This window comes from Pleurodeles waltl, chromosome 4_2 (assembly GCF_031143425.1).
Source record: "Pleurodeles waltl isolate 20211129_DDA chromosome 4_2, aPleWal1.hap1.20221129, whole genome shotgun sequence".
In the NCBI taxonomy this organism is placed as follows: Eukaryota; Metazoa; Chordata; class Amphibia; order Caudata; family Salamandridae; genus Pleurodeles; species Pleurodeles waltl.
This window is the reverse complement of record NC_090443.1, coordinates 614,382,649-614,399,712: the sequence shown is the minus strand read 5'-3', so window position 1 is coordinate 614,399,712 and position 17,064 is coordinate 614,382,649. Positions and strand designations below refer to the sequence as shown.

The 17,064-nt window shown below is 42.3% G+C and overlaps 1 protein-coding gene across 2 annotated transcripts in view; it reads left to right on the top strand.

Annotated features, from left to right (window-relative positions):
• The window catches only part of OLFM3 (olfactomedin 3), a 645,496-nt gene that overhangs the window by 499,103 nt on the left and 129,329 nt on the right, over positions 1-17,064 (top strand). For both annotated transcript variants that reach the window (XM_069232188.1, XM_069232187.1), the window contains exon 3: positions 9,112-9,267. In XM_069232188.1, the coding sequence (XP_069088289.1) occupies positions 9,112-9,267 (156 nt within the window). The remainder of the gene's footprint in view (positions 1-9,111; positions 9,268-17,064) is intronic.

Below are 17,064 nucleotides of genomic sequence, written 5' to 3'. Positions count from 1 at the left end.
AAGATATAAGTTTTATCCAAGAGACCAACATTTGTCACAAGCACACCCATTCTCTTCAATATGGTCTGGTCGCTGATCTGGCTTGCTCCCATGAGCTTTCTAAAAATAATAGTGTGATTACAAAAAGTTCAGGCCTCTCTTTAATATCAGTGGAACAAGACAACAAAAGTTACTGGTCCATAGCCAGACTCTCCCACAGTGATGGAGAACTATATGCTATTAATATGTATACCCCCAATGATGATGATCCACAATGTTGGCACACTATTAACTTCAAGCTTACCTCTTTATCACAATCAGCACACATTGTTCTAGGGAGAGACTTCAGTCTACCCATGGACATAATTCTTGATAGACAAACTGTGCTTCAATATAGACTGCTGAAGGCACATAAAGCCATGCTCAATTTATACCAAACCCACACTTTAATAAATATATGATAGTTGTAGAACCGTACCGGTAGCAATTTTTATGTTTTATATCCTCCTCACAATTCCTTTTCTATAATCGATTATAGTCTGCTCAGTGCTGGTCTATCTCAGGACACCTTCAATTCTACCATAAAGCCTACTTTAGTAGCCAACCATGCAGCTATTAACGTTTCCTTTCAATTCTCACATCACATAGAGAATCCCTAGCTAACCTAGAGTAACCCCTATCACGTACACGTACCCAGTGTAATGCTAAAAATAAAAAAATCTTTCTTTTTATTTGTGATCCTCTCCCCCTCGAGTAGTGGCATGTTTCACCCTGCCCCCTAAAAGTAAGGATGGGCACAACCATATTCCAGTGAGTTCTTTTGGTATTTTCATTACTGAGAGACCATAAAAATAGAAATACCTCACACAGGCAAAGGTGTCTCCATATTAGAGGACAGCATAGGTATGGGTTAAAATCACCTTAGTGGGGGTTTCTAGGATATAATAGTCCTATGACCCTCAGCTATGCCATCAACAAGTTTCAGCCCCTACCCTATGGCCTATATGGTCCAGGGCTTTGCAAGGATGTTATAAAATCTGTTGCCCTGATGTCAACGTGCATTCACACCTAGTCATGCAATGCTGATCCTTGCATGCAAGGCAAGTCAAAATACTCACCTTTTATTTGTAATTAGGATCATTGTTCCTGCAAAAGAAAACAAACAAAAAAGACAATGGTTCTTTTTCTGCCTAATGTAGTATTCACATCATCTGGGAACTGCGATCAGGAGAAAGAAAAAAACAGACACATTTTCTGTTATTATACAAATAAATGGTGTTGATGTCCATTGTTTTGTACAAAGCCACTTCATGCAAATGTTTGGACAAAGAAAGTGTCTGGCTCGTTTGCGACACCCCACGTACAGATAATGTCCTGTGGATGTATAGTGTTGCATATTCACAACATGCTAAGCACACTGAAATCCAATTTAATATATAACTGTCATGCATGGAAAGTGCACATTGCATCATGTGGGAATAACATATATGAGGTGAGTTAGTCCTACCATTCAGGGAGTGGGGGAAGCATGTTCCTGTAGTTACACACTGCTTATTGTACAAGTGTACAACACTAGAAAATTTGGAGTCAAGCGAAGAAAGGCTCTATGTGTATTAGGCCAAACAGTCTGTAGAGCGCTCAGCAGTAACCATGCCTCACAAAAAGCATGCCTCCCAAAAAAATACAGGATCAAGTTTTGGTAATAAATGCCTACTCACGTCATCAAGAGTTACATGCTACCACTGCACCTACTTGTGAACCCACTCTCACGACTTGTCCTGAAAGCCATGGCATGGAAGTGGTTTTATGAAACATACATCGGTCATGCGGTGGCCCAGGGGAGTGGCTGGGGTGATGCAGAAGCATAATCATATCATTGTGAGCTGTGTAATAGCATAACTTGGCCTCCCGAAAGCCAGGAATTACCAGTAGGAGGCATATTTGTGAATATCAGTCAAAGCAACAATATTTATTTCCTATTTGGTGTGTATTTAACAATGAAATAAAACAAATTAAACAAACGCGGGGGAGTCTCCAAAAAGCTCTCTATGATTCCACTGTGGACATTAAAAAAATGTAGATGTAATTCCTGAAAATTAATGCATCCAGAAATTATTATAAGTGCAAACAAAATCAAGATTTACGTGATTTATGAAAAATGCTTTATAGCAATTACATTAATGAGAGTAGCGATAGACTTCATAGGGGCATGGTCCCATAATGGGGGTTGTTTGTGTCCTCTAAGCTACTGTCAATTCAAAAGTGAGAGGAATTTGTTTTTTATACATGGAGCATGACCATAATGGCCAAGGATTCAAAGATGCCTACTCTGGGGAAAGATATGATGTAACTTCTGTGAGAAAAGGTTATTCGATCGCTAAGATTTGGGTGAGTGAACAAACTGTATTAACAAGACTAGCAGTCACTTCCATTGCCTTATTCCCATCTACATGAAGTGTCAATAGTTCGAAGGATGCCCTACAGAGTGACTCATCCCAGCACACCTGCGGATAAAGGCTAATATCTATACTTTAGTCAAAAATGTAATATCTAAGGGAACCCCTATTTGGGGCCCACTTTTTGAGTAACTACTTTATATGTGACAGAAATATGCTAGGTGGGTTACACGCTTTAAAAGGGGAAAACAAGGTGACTGGTCTACTTTTACAGAGTCCACCTTATTGGATGTAATTTAGTTGGTTCCAAGGAATTTCTTCATTGAGGCCAGTTATATGTGACTTGAGCATGTACACCCACCTTGTTCTCTTTCTAAGTGGGGCTTGGAACTTACTACTTGGGAAGGTAATTTCTCGATTACAGTCTAGAACATTTGATCTTCACTGTGTCATTTTTCAAGATAATTGGCCGTTAGCTATGTGGAGCCTTCCTACTACAGATAGTGCTCCTGTGTTCCCCAATCCTTAATATGATTTTGCATTTTTTATCATGATTACATCATAGACTACAGAGCCACTCAATCAGTTAAGCCACTTTTTCTGAGTTGCAGTTCATGTGTTCTGTTCTTCTTAAAAGATCACGTGGGTTTTTCAAAAAATAATTGATTTGAGATCAGAACCCACCAATGTTTATTCATAATTTTCTTCAGGGAATTGGAAGAGGTCTTATACATTCTAACGCAGATGATAGATTCTGTTTCCCTTCTTGTACTAGGATCAAGTAATGATTCTCATGGAATATTATGGGCTGGTTGCCTAGCTTTGATGATCACCCTCTCAGGGTATCCCCTTTCACATAATTTCTCAGTCAACACTCTTGCCTCCAACTCTGAATAATTTCTCCTAATACACAGGAACTCATCCACTAGAAGATTCTCTCTAAGTGCACACAGGTGTACAAAATTGAAGTTGAGCAAGCTGTTCCTGTTGGAAGGTTTTGTAGAAAGTGTTGTAGACAATCTTCCATTCATTGTCTTGATTGTAACATCCAAAAAGTCAGTTGTCCAAAGTCATCATGAATTTCAAATAGAGATTCCTGTGTTTCAACCATTCCAAAAAAAAAAAAATCTTCATCACTTCCATGCCATTGCACTGATATTGTCAATTTGTAGCAATACCACAGGTGTTTGGATTGTTAGAACATGTGCTTTCCTCTTCAAACCAGTGGACATAGAGACAGGTTATACTAGGCGCAAAAGTAGTTCCCATTGAAGTTCCATTCGATCAGAGATAGAATTTGTCTTCAAAGGCAATTTTCACTCTGGGCCAATCTTGTCAGTTTCATATCCAATTAATGGGCGTGACCCAGTTCCACTACTGTTTGTTCAGCAAGGTGGTAATAGCCCGTAGGCTCTCCTCTTGTGGGATACACCATATCCCACCACATCCTAATCAACAGGCTCCACCACATCAGGATTTAAGGAAATGCCTTAAAACAGATTGCGTCGTACCACACTGGCAAAACCCAAAGGATTCATCTCCAACCGTTCACCTCAGAGCCCAAGAAGATCATCTGTGGAGCCCCATCGAGGACAGTTCCTCAGCCTCACCCTCTCAAAAACCTATAAGACCCCCCTGGCCATCAGCAGCAGATCACACGGACTCAACATCATCTACGTTAATGACACACAGCTCATCCTCTCACTGTCCGAAGATCTCTCCATCACAAAAGCTAACTTCCACAGATGCATGATGAACCTAATGGACTGGATGAATGACAAATGTCTCAAACTGAACACCGAACAAAATGGAAGTCCTCATCTTTGGGAACAATACCTTGCCATGGCTGATATATGGTGTTCCGCAGAACTCTGCACCCCCGCCTAAACAGCCCATGCCTGCAACCTCAACATCATCCTAGATAGCAAGTCAACGCCGTCTCATCTGCCTGCTTCCACACCCTTCCCATGCTCTGCAAGATCTTCAGGTGGCTCCAAGTAAACACCAGAAGGATCATCATGCAGGTCATCATCACCAGCAGACTGGACTACGGAAACATGTTCTACATAGGAATCACTGCATGCCTGCTGAAGTGACTCGAGGCAATACCAAACTCAGCGGCAAGACTCATACTCAACCACCCCAAAAGGACCCACATCACACTCCATCTAAAGAAACTACACTGGCTCCTGGCTCCTGATTCTGAAGAGATGCCAGTTCACGATACTGACCAATACCTACAAGGGCCTTTACAACAAAGGACCAGCATACATCAACAAACACCTGACCTTCCACCAACCAACCAGACACCTCCGATCAGCTGCCCTCTCCCTCACAGACACCTCACAGATCTGTTGAGCCAACAGTGGAGGATGCCTCTTCTCGCACCTGCCAGCCAAGGCTTCAAACAACTTTCCCTTGCACCACAGGACCACACCATCACTCCAGCGATTCAGAAGAGAACTAAACCCATGGATGTTCGAATGATCATACCTCCAGACAGCAGCATCCAGCTTCAGTGCCCCAAGACCCTCATGGGTGATTTGACGCAATCTATGAAATGTTTGATTGATAGAGCCTCCACATCAAGGCAAATCATCTTTTCTGAGTTTGGGTCATATTCTACCCTGTTTGAGATGTAAAGCAGGTGTTTTGTATGTTTGACATAAGATCTGGTTTGCTCAACTAATGGCCTATGGAACCAGTCTGTGAATTTGGAGAGGGGTTCCTAAACAGAGCCTATACCTGACACAATAGGGTCTGCCAGGGGGTGAAAGTCAACCCTTGTGTATTTTGGGGAGGGTGTAGAAATATGACACTCTGGGATTACTGGTCACTAAGAACTCAGCTTCCTTACTGGAGATCCATTCATTATCTTTGACCTCCTCCAGCAAGGTTTTTATCTTGTTCTGCAATGTCCTGGTAGGGTCTGCTCCTAAGATCTCATACTTTCTTTCTTTCGTCTCTCAGTAAAGTCAGGCAGACCTTACGATAGTCCCTCTCATTTTAGATCACAATAGCGCCACCCTTGTCTGCTGGTTTTATAAGCAGATGAGTCTTCTTACCCAAGGTCTCCAGTATGCGTCTCTCCTTGTTGAATAGGTTCTGGAATTCTCTAATAATCTATGAGAGTCATTATCTGTCAAAGAGTAGAAGACCTCAGCTAAAAACTACTTTCCTTGTGGTCCCCAAACTTTATACTGTGGTGGGGAAGACTGAAGACCTTGAAGATTATATTTACACCACTTGTACATTTTCTGACCATGACATTTACTGTATGTCTGTCACAACATTTGCTCTCTACAATTGATAAATTTGTTTTCAGCTTTTTGTGTTCTAACAAAAAAACGTAGAATGAGTCTTCGGAAGCTCAAATTGCCACAACTGAAGAGGGGATGTAGGCATCCCAACTGGTTCAATTACCAAATGACCTTTCTTGTAGCTCGTGCTGCATGCTAGTTAGACATGCATTCCAGTATGACGGTTCTATGGCTCTTAATAGAACAGCTTCTTATCTCTCCATAATCCCTGCTTGCAGTGCTAACAATGAGTACTCTGATGCTTTCCCATTCCACCCGTATTTTTCTTGACACTATTCACACTCTCAAGATGGCGGACACATTCTCAGCTCATGTGATATCTAAATCATCACTCATCTATTTATGGAATAACCCAAACAGATAAACTTTGGTCTCAGCCGAAGTGTGCCCTGTGTGGGCTGCAAAGGGCATCAATCTGGTGTCTTTGCTTCCCTTTAGGAGAAATACTCTCAATAAAACATGGACTTTTATAGCTTTATAAAGATCAAAGCAAAACTATCTAAATTCAATACACCATTCCCATCAAGTCTCCTCTCTTTTTTTCAACAGACAAGTAAAGGTGGTCATGTTGCGTCCAAAATATATAGAATTTTACATAATGCATCAGTTCCTCCGTCCTCACCCATCAAAATCTGTTGGGCTAAGTATCTTAATTTGCTGGGTCTCTCTCTAATTTCAGAATCTAGTTGCCCACTTACCTCTAAAAAACCTCCGTAGTAACAAACTGATGCCTTCTGTGCCTCAGAAACATTTTTACACTGCACATTTCTGATACTGAACACTGTCTCAAATCTTTAAGCTAAAGCTATATGACTCTGATCTTTGTTGGTCTTGTAACAAAGATATTGATACCCCTAACCATGTGTTCTTGACTTGCAAAATATTGGATGGAGGTTCATGATCAATTTACAAGCATTTTTAAGGTTTCCTTTCCTCTAACCATTCCTCTTGTCATGCTAGGTCCATATGCATTGAATCCCTCGCTAGATTCACCTGACAAGGGTATGGCATTATTGGACTTATGTTTGATGGTGGCAATTACATTTATTTTGCTAGAGTGGAAGGAGTTCAATGATGTCTCCATTCATACATGGTGGGCATAGGGTACTTGCCGTAGAAGTACACATAACTTCTTGTCCATTTCTCCTCAAATGGCTGTTCCTTCACAGTCACTATCACACTCATTTCACAGCTCTATGTCTAAAGCATAATGGTCCCTTTTTTTCACTTGTTTCTACTGCCCACTAAAGGAGTACCTGCTCTTTTTATAATATTTTTCCCATTACGTCTTTTCCCTTTTCCCTTATCTCTTCCTTTACCCTCGGGTTTCTGTCTCTCATTTATTGTCTTCTTTTCTCTCATCTATTTTCTTTTCATCTTTTTGCACTGTAATGGAGCTCTCAGTCTGTTGGCCCATTTTCTTTCTGTACCAGGCCTTATTTGCAATGCTCTCTCCTCATTAGTTATATACCTCCTGTGTTACCATCAGGGTCTTGTATTCCCTTTTTGCAATTATATTCAACTTTGGAATATATACCTTAAAGTATATGAAGTGTTGATATTCATGTGTTCTGTTATTGGCCTTATGACACAATTTGGTTACTCTCTTACCTGTACAGTCGACCGATTACTGTTGAAATCTCTAGCTGTACTCAATATTTTCTTGGTAGTGATGGTCCTCAATATATGTATGTACAATGTGAATGTTTCTTTGTTTTCTGTATTTTCTTCATGAAAAACTTATAGAATATTTGGAAGAGAGAGATCAATTGGCAGCTATATTTTGTACTTTTAGAGTGATTGGTTAAGAAAATGATCGTAACTGGTGATTGACCCACATCCCTTTGGCTTCTTTAGACTGCTAAAGAGGTCCAGTATGGAATCCTAATAGGTATCCCTCCATGTTCATGTGTCAGTCTTAGATGCAAAGAGGATAAGTTGTGAGGCGTGCTTGCTTCACGCAGACTGGAATTAATAGTTCTCTTGGTTCTACTCTGATAAGGAACCAACCCATGGAACCTGCACTTTCCCCTGAAAATGCAAGATGAAATGTCACCATCGATGTAGTGGGTGGCCAAGCAGGAGAAGTCTGTGTTTTAATCCTAAACAATACGATTTATATAATTAAAAAAAAGAGAAATGGAATTCTGTCACACCCTCATACTAGATTATGTTTTATAGGGGGCAATACGGTTAATATATGGTTTTGAAAAGTTATGAACAAGGAAGTACACGTGTTAGGTTTTGAACCCCATATTTATGTATTGTGATGCAGGACTACTAGCGCCATTCCAGAGCGCCAGCCAGGCACCATATTAATGGAATGGTGCACAGTGGCACAAAGGACGGCTAGCGTCTACAGAAAAGATGCTAGCCGGGGGGGATGGGGCGAGGGGAAAAGGCATTAGTGGGCCAGGAATGATGCTAGGCTGGTTGGCAGCAATAAATATGCTGCTAACCAGCCTAGCGTCATTTCCTGGCACACTACCACCCAAACATGACTCCTGTGTAAGTAACGACAGGAGTCATGCCCACCACTCCCAATGGCTAGCACTGGGGACCAGTGTCCCATGAGCATGGCCATCATACCCAGTGCCAGACAGGGGGCCCCATGGAAAGGGCCCCTAATGACACTGAAACAAATAATAATATATTTACCTCCACTTACCCAGGATGGGGTCCTCTATCCTATGGCATCCCTCTGGTATGGGTAGGGGTGTTCCTGTGCATTGGGGTGGGCACCTGTGGGCCTATTCCATGGTGTTTAGCCATGAAAATGGGTCCACAGGTCCCCTAACGCCTGGTCAGACCCATGAGTTAAATAATTGTGCTAAGCTAGTCCGTGCACGTAATTTCTGCGCAGGAGTATAGATAAGGCATTAGGGGTGTAGCGTGATATTGTGGACGGGAACGCCTACCTATCATCTAATTAGCACAAGGTAGTTTGTTGCATCCTTAATATGGCGCTAAGCCCTATATAAACAAGCAAGTATAAACATGTCCCTCTATATTTACTAGTTCATCGTGGTATTGATCAAATGTTGGTCGAGATAAAATATTCTGCAATATTAGTATACCTCTTAAATGTATCATTCGAACTTTGTCTTCTTGATTATTTGTTAATGTTTGTTTTCATGTTTAAATACAAATATACTACAACTATGAAATAAAAACAGCAACTTTATCAATAGAGTGTTATTATTCCTTTTGTTAAAACGTTTTAAAACGTATATAAAGTTATGAGTTATCATTTGTGGCTTTGTCGAAATTCATGACCAAGTTGATGTGTGCGGAAAAACCTGTCTCCTTGAGCAGTTATGTTTACAAAGTGTGCACTGAAAAAGACAAGTAAATCTCAAACTGGACCTTTTCATAGAGTAAAAAAATCTAATCAAGAAATGTTTCTTTCTTCACAGGTTCAGAATATGTCTCAGTCCATTGAGGTCTTGAATCTGCGGACACAAAGAGATTTTCAGTATGTCTTAAAAATGGAAACACAAATGAAAGGGCTGAAAGCCAAGTTTCGACAGATTGAGGATGATAGAAAGAATTTAATGACAAAGCACTTTCAGGTAGGATTTTATTTCAACACTAACAGTAGATAATCGTGAACCTTCTGTACCATTCTTCTGGTCGTAAAAAGTGGTTGCAGTTTGAGACCAGTCTTTCTGCGGCTAGAACCTATTGTGGAAACTGACATATTTACTAATTGGATGGTTCGCAAAACAAGTATTCAAACTGAGTTGGAAAGATTAGGTAGACTTGAAGTTGTGACTCAAACCCATTATTTAGTATCACAGACAAAGTGGTCAGCAAGGGTCAGTAGACCACCATGTCTGTGAAAACTTTAAGCAATTTTTTTTTTTTTAAAGTAACTCCATTTCCTTAAAGGAAGTGGGACTGCTTAAAACAAAAACTTTAAAAAACATTTTGGTGACAGTTGTCAGAGGTCTCCTGGCCCACTCTCTGCTGTCCTTGAATGTTTTACCCCATTTTATAAACATGAGAGCGCCCAATGGGAACCCCTTTCATTTTGTGAACAGGCTATGACCCCGGCTTGGAAGACCATAACTTTTTAATGGATTGCAAATTGAATTCCAGTCGCAAACCATTGATATATGTGATACTAAAACGCAATTTGGAAACAACACCAACAACATGCATCTTAGATATTGTGATTCAGTAACCATATGGAGTCAGTAATGGTTTACCTCATCTTAAAATGGGGTTCGTATACAGGTACTAACTTTTTTGCTGTCACAAACACAAAATCATGATTGCAAAAAATGTTTGTACATCTGACCCTTAGTCTATAATAATATAAATGCATGCACTTTTCATGTGTCTACAGCACAAAATGTATGATTGACAATGCCCTGATATTTACACTCAGCACACTTTTCAAACCTTTATAACATCTTCTCCTTTTAACTCATTTACTTCTACATTTAGGCTGTATTGAAGCACACAGTTAAATGCCTTCCTGTTAAATTGACTTACTTTGCCAAAAGCTTAATTTCCTATCTTTATCAGTTTGTTATTGATATCTAAGACAATAAAAGTCAACCTGGTCCCTTTTCAAAAATGTAGTGACTACAATACGTGCTGTAAGGGTTTGGGCTATTGTCGAATGGAGTACTTCAATTCCACAATCAATGTTATTTTTTGTTATTTAAAATTGCTTTACTAGGTTCACGTGTTAAACATAGATGTGGAATATGAGTTTTATCATTTGTTCCTAATTCTATATTTAACTAAACCGCACTGATTATTGTCGTTGCACAAGAGCGGGTGTCAAATCCACCAACACTCACTTCCACTTTCACGCAAAGGATGACTTTAGAAGACAATGATTGCCCAAAACTATGAAAAAACTGAGGGGATTGCTGGGATGCCAGGACAGAAATGAATCATAAACATTTCAGATGTATTCTCATGGGCATTTTAGAGTACTAATAGGGGACTGGTACAGTACTTTTCTGAGTACTCTTCCATTACTTAGTTATTTATGTTTTCGGAACTCTTTTTTTTTTTAACACCTTGAGCAATTTTGGGTATATTTAAGTATCTATTGATTAACCAATTTCTACTTGAAACAGCATAAGTAATATCAAACAGAGTCAATGACACAAGTAGATAAAGACTATGGTCCTTTGGAATGCGGACAAGTCACGAGTTGCATTTGGTACAGATGGGTTGCTGAAGGGGGACTGGTGGTCCCCAATGTACGCAAGCACTACTGGGTGGCACAGTTAATAGAAGTGAATGACTGTGTAATTGGGGACTGCCAAGAACCAGAAAAGTGGAAGCAGAGTCTTTGGGAAGTTGAGGCTACCCACCGTTACTATACCAGAGGGGACTGGAGGATGACCTGCCAGCCCACACACAGGCAGCGGTATGGATATGGAGGGAAGCCACCAGATTGCTGTGATGGGATGGCAGACTGATAGACAAGACCCCGTTGTGGGACAGTGACCTTATCTGGGAAGTTGGCAGCCTAGAGGTCACTGATTGGGATTGAATACTTGGGACACATCTGGAGAGGTCAAGCATTAGTCACATTTGAACATGAATACAGGATGGGGATACTGAGAAATTTAGACATGTTCAGCTGGGGCATGCACTGAGGCACCATATCCTTCAGGAAGAACAGCTACCCGAGACAACACCATTGGAGGATCCCCTCCTTCTAGATCCGGATAATGCCATTTCTCTGATATACAGAAAATTAATGAACAACTGCATTGATCCCTAAGGAAGCTGAGGGAGCCAGGGGAGGGCGACCTTGGTCTTATTGAGGATGGTGACTGCATGGAGGCAAGACAGAACCCTCAAGAGGTGGCCATTCGGTCTTGTTTACGACTGGTCCAGCTGAAGATCCTTCATAGGTCATACTATTCTAGAATGCTTATGCGCCAACTGGATAGGTGCGACTCATGTCTGTGCCAGGGGAAGTGGTTTGATGAGCTTCTTTTTTCCTATAGTGTGGAACTGTTCTGTCAGCTAAAAGTACTGGAGGGAAGGAGTACAAATTATAGCACAGGCTACTGGCCTTCTTTCCCGATGGAGGCTCAATGGCTTCTTCGCAATATAACAAGCAAGGAGGTGTTGCCTAAATATAAGATAATCTGGCTGGTGCTGGCAGTGGATATTGCTAAGCAAAATGTAGAAAGGGCCTATGGGGTGGACAGATCCCCACGCACTGAAGATTGGTTTACTGCCAACATGCATAACACGTGGTATATCAGAGTCGGGTTGCTCTAGGAAATTGGAGAAGCTATGGAGTGATTGGGATACCTATAGAGAATGACACCTCAGAGTATATGATGTGCTCTAACCAGGGGGGCTGGACATGGGATATTGAATTATCTTGGTATGAATGTGATGTTAAATCATGTAGTTGTTGATGACTTCGTGCACCAGTTGCACTTTGTGTGAATGTATTTTGACACACTTCCTTGAGATGTCTATTCTGCAATCATTTTATCAACTGTATATACCAAATAATGGATGCCCGGGTACCTCTTGGTGATTAGTTGCCGAATATCGGTGGGAAGCTCAACGTTATATATGAAATGAGGAGTAATCAGGGAAATCTGTCAAATTCCTCTACATATTTCTCAACTTTTCCCAATCCCACCCAGGTACTCCACCTTCTTCAAACTAGGACTGAATATTTTAAGGCTCAAGGTGAAATATTGTTTACCTGTAGAGTTACTGCAGACATTGTAATCCTGGTTCAACTGGTAACTCTCACTACAAGAATAACAGAGATTTCTGGGTGCCTTCTAAGTTTTTGTGTGGGCTTATTTTTAGGATTCCTTCTGGGCTGCACTGATGATGTACTTGTGAAGAAGATATTTAAAGTAATACTTGAGGAGACTGACAGCCAATGGAAGTCTAGGAAGATGGAAACTGTAAACAGCTAAGGCTTTTTTCTTCACTGCCTACTTGGGCACAATTCACAAAGGACAGATATTTTCTGCCAAAGGATGAGGCCTAATATTGGAGCAAATGTATTTCTTTGTTGGAATTCATGTGGATATTCAGCAGAACTCATGGAAATTCGTAACAGTGACAAAGTTTCTGAGCACTTTCAAATGTAGAACATTTACATATGTAGAATATCTATCAACTCAAAATTTCTACATGTTGGAATGTGATGCAACCATTAATTTGCACATTTAACTTTTGCTTGTCTTTCTAGGGTAAATTAATTGTTCAGACACTACGTTCCATAGACTTCTATTAAATGTGCACATGCACTGACACCTTACTATTTTATTTCTATACAATAATTTTTAGCGGGGAAACAACTTTTAAGGCTTATTGAACATCTAAATTCAAGTATATCTGTCGGTATTCACCTAGAAGTCTAAGCCAGATCTCCCAGGAATGACCACAACTCTTCCCTAACCCCAAATCAAGTGGTTCTGATAACCTCACTGTTAGAAATGGAATTTCTGGTTGACTAGGGTATGCACCTAAGCCAGGCAGAACCCATCCACTCTATTCAGGGCAAGGGAACTACACGTCCAAGATAACCCATGCTCACCCCCTTGTTAGCTTGGCACGAGCAGTCATGCCTAACCCGGAGGCAATGTGTAAAGCGTTTGCACAACACACACAACACACGTGACGCAAGATGTACACCACAAAGTAATCACAACACTGAGTTATGTAAAAATAAACTGTATTGCACAAAACATAATTAGACCAACATTACACTTCAGTTATACCCTGCTACCTTATCAGTTGTTAGAATGTTACACAAGTTACTAATACTCTGCAAGAATAAGCAGTTGTCCCATTAGAACACGTAAGTACTCAGGATTCTGCAACGTAAGCAGTAGTCAGGAATAACAGTAAACAAATGTATGCATTTGTCATAAGAATATCATATATGTCCATAAAATGAACATTATAGCACATATGGCAAGACTCTGAGTAGATAACCCTGGAACATCCCACCCTCCCAGTGTCCCCAAGAGTACCTTAGTTAGTAGAGTAAGGCACTCCTAGTGCCTGGAAGGTCGTGGTGGAGGCCCCCAGCGCTCCTATGCTCTCAACAGGGGCCACTCGCAGTTCTTAGGGGAGAGGGGAAGTCAGCTCCCTTTCTGGTGTATGTAACGGGCCCCTCCTGGGGCCATCGATCTCTGTGGGGCCCACCCCAGGCTTCCACGGGCCCTGTCACCAAAGGTTGAGGTCTCCCTTCCCCATTCTTTAAAAACAATGCCTGGTTGAAAAATAGGAGCGTCCTGCTCCTATGGCAGTGACCGGGAGTAGGGGGATGTTCCCCTTTGCCTCCCCCGAGTCCTGCCCCTCAGGGGCGGCTCTGGGATACGGAGGAGACCTCTGATTACGTCTCTCTCCATCCTGGGGCCGCTACCGCACACTTGCCCACACCCGATGTGGTGCGCAAGTGTTTACTGTAGCTCCCGGGCCGCAGGGGTGATTTTGTCAACAATGGAGGGTGGCTGGTGCCCCGGGGGTGCTCTAAGGAGCCGTGCCCCAGGGGGTCCCGAAAGGAGCACGCTTGCTCCGGTGACCTTTTTCTTGTGCCCCGGGGACACTGAAGAGCGCGCGTCACTCACACTTCTTCGAAGTAGGATGCCCGGGTTGTGGTGCCGATTATCCGGCAAGCAAGGAGCGCTTGTCAAAGCGCTAGGGCCATACTAGTAGCCTGGGTTGCGGCGGTGATTATCCGGCAAGCAAGGAGCGCTTTTCAAAGTGGTAGGTCCATACTCGTAGCCCGGGTTGGGGTGGTGATCTCTTTGTAATGATGATTGTGCACAGGATGTGCCAGGGCACCAGGAAGCGCGCTTCCAGGTGCTTTCCTTATCCACAGCAGCACTCCTCGTGCTGGAGTAGTTTCACAGGGGCCAGGGGCCACAACACCCTGCCCTAGGAGACAAAAATTGAAGAAGGAGCACAGGGCTGGCGAACCCAGCTACAGGCCAGCACAAAAGTGGATGCAAGCAGTGGCAGTTCCTCCTAGTGACCAGGCAGGTCACAGGTTAGCACAGCAGCAACAGTCCTGGTGAGTCCTCTCAACAGTGTCCTGTGTCCAGTTCCAGGTAAGGTTTCTGGAGTCCCAAGAATGTCTAAATTGTGGGGAAAATTTCCCTGTACTTATACTTAGTTTGCAGTGTCTCTTACAATGAGAAGGAAAGGGGGCTCCTCCAGCACAGGCTCCAAACATCAGTGAGGGGTAAACAACCCTATTGTGCGAGGCCAGGGCACAGCCTTTACAAATGCAATTGTGCCCTGCCTCTCCCTTCTCTCAGCCCAGGAAGACTATACAATATGTAGATGCACCTCTGTGACACTTCCACCCTCCCTGTGTACAGGCTGTCTGAAAAGTATGCACAAAGCCCTAACTGTCAGTCTGCCCAGACGTGGATTGGAGGCAAGTTGCAGAAACACCAGAGTCATAAGCACAGATAAATGTGCACTTTCTAGAAGTGGCATTTCTGTAATGTTAATAAAAAACACACCTACACCAGTAAGCAGAATTTCTCATCACAACCATACAAAACATGCCTACGCTACCCCTCATGAACTAGACAATACCCCTTACACATAAGGAAGAGCATTTCTAATGCAATCCTATGAGAAGGCAGCACTCACAGCAGTAAGACACCAAGTTAGGCTGTTTGTCACTATCAGGACAGGCCATGCAACCTGGCACATGTCCTCCCTTTTACATACATGCTTGCTAGGGCGTACATTATGGATGACTTACATGTAGTAAAAGGTGAGTTCTGGGCCTGGCAAGTAAATTTAGATGGCAGGTCCATGTGGCAGAAAACTGGGCACACAGGTACTGCACTAGCCGGCCTGACATAGGTTTGAAAGACTACCTCAGTGGGTGGCACAAGCAGCGCTGCAGGCCCACTAGTAGCATTTAATTTACAGGCCCTGAGTATAGGGATACCACTTTACAAGAGAATTATAGGTAAACTAAACATACCAACTTTGTATAAGCCAATCATACCAAGTTTACAAGGGAGAGCACATGCACTTTAGCACTGGTTAGCAGTGAAAAAGTGCTCAGAGTCATAACGTCAGCCAACTAAGGTCAGAAAAATAAGGAGGCAAAAGGCAAAAAGTCTGGGGAATGACCCTGTAAAAGGGCCAGGTCCAACACTCACAAATTAATGTTTTTACAGATTTTAGTTGCACTTAAGTGCACTAAAAACTTTCATAGTCGAACAATGCTTTTCGCTGATGTATAAAGTTAAATTTTAAATATTAGTGGTGACACCTTCTCCTGAAGGACTGTAAGAAATTGGATTACTGGTTGAGGGGAGTGAAACTCTACTCAAGCAGCAACCACAATCCTTGTCAGGGTGAGGCTCAAGCAAACCCCAAATTAACTTATGCTCAACCCTTAGGTAGCTTGGCACAGAATAGTAAGACTTAATTTAAAGGCAATGTGTAAAGTATTTATGCACCACTTAAAACCTTAATAAAGTGAACACACAACACAAGAAAAATCCCACACCACTTTAGGAAAATATTGTGAATTCTAAACCTTAATTCAAGATCAAAACAACAACAATCCAATGTGAAGATCCAGAGATATGCAAGTTTACCAATTTCAGTTAAAATAGTCCCAAAAAGCACAAAACTGTGGATATCCCCTCATGCTTAGCCAGGAAAAAGTCACAAGCTGAGGTCAACCAAGATGGAGTATGGAATGTCTAAAGGGACCAAGTTAGGCCAGCTGAGCAAGAGTACCTTAGATCCTGGGTTGCTGAGTGTAGCAAGGTCCTGCTGCACCAAGGGTGCATTGCATAGCCCAAGTGATGTGTCTGTTCCGAGTAGTGGTGAAGCTGCAATGTGAGATCCTGCATCATTGTCAAGGATCCTGTCAATGAGGGCTTGAAATGTGAAAACTTGATCCGAGGATGCATTACGCAGATGAAGTGAAACATGGGTTCCAGAGTGCTGTGAGGCTGCAATATGAGAATCTTATCGTCATTGAGGCTTCTATCAACAAGTGATTTGCGATGCAAGGCCCTGCATCAGGAAAGCTTCACAGCAGTGACGGTTCCAATATAGACTGTGAGGCTGATGTGGTGGCTTTGCATTGTGGACTTGCTGTCTTTGCATTGTGGACTTGTTTTGGGAGAACCACCGAAGCAGAGGCAATGCATTGCTCCTGATCTACATATGGGCTGGCAGACCACCTTCAGGACTACTTTCAAGGCTTGAGGACTGGGGTGGCACCACTTGGCAGGGTAGGACCCACAGATGGCAGCGTCCAGGGGCTGGGTTGAAGGTTGACAGAGCCTTCTGTCCCTGAGGCTTTAGTAAGGCGGGCCAGCCGACTAGCCTTTGGAGTCACTTTCGGGTTTTGGGTT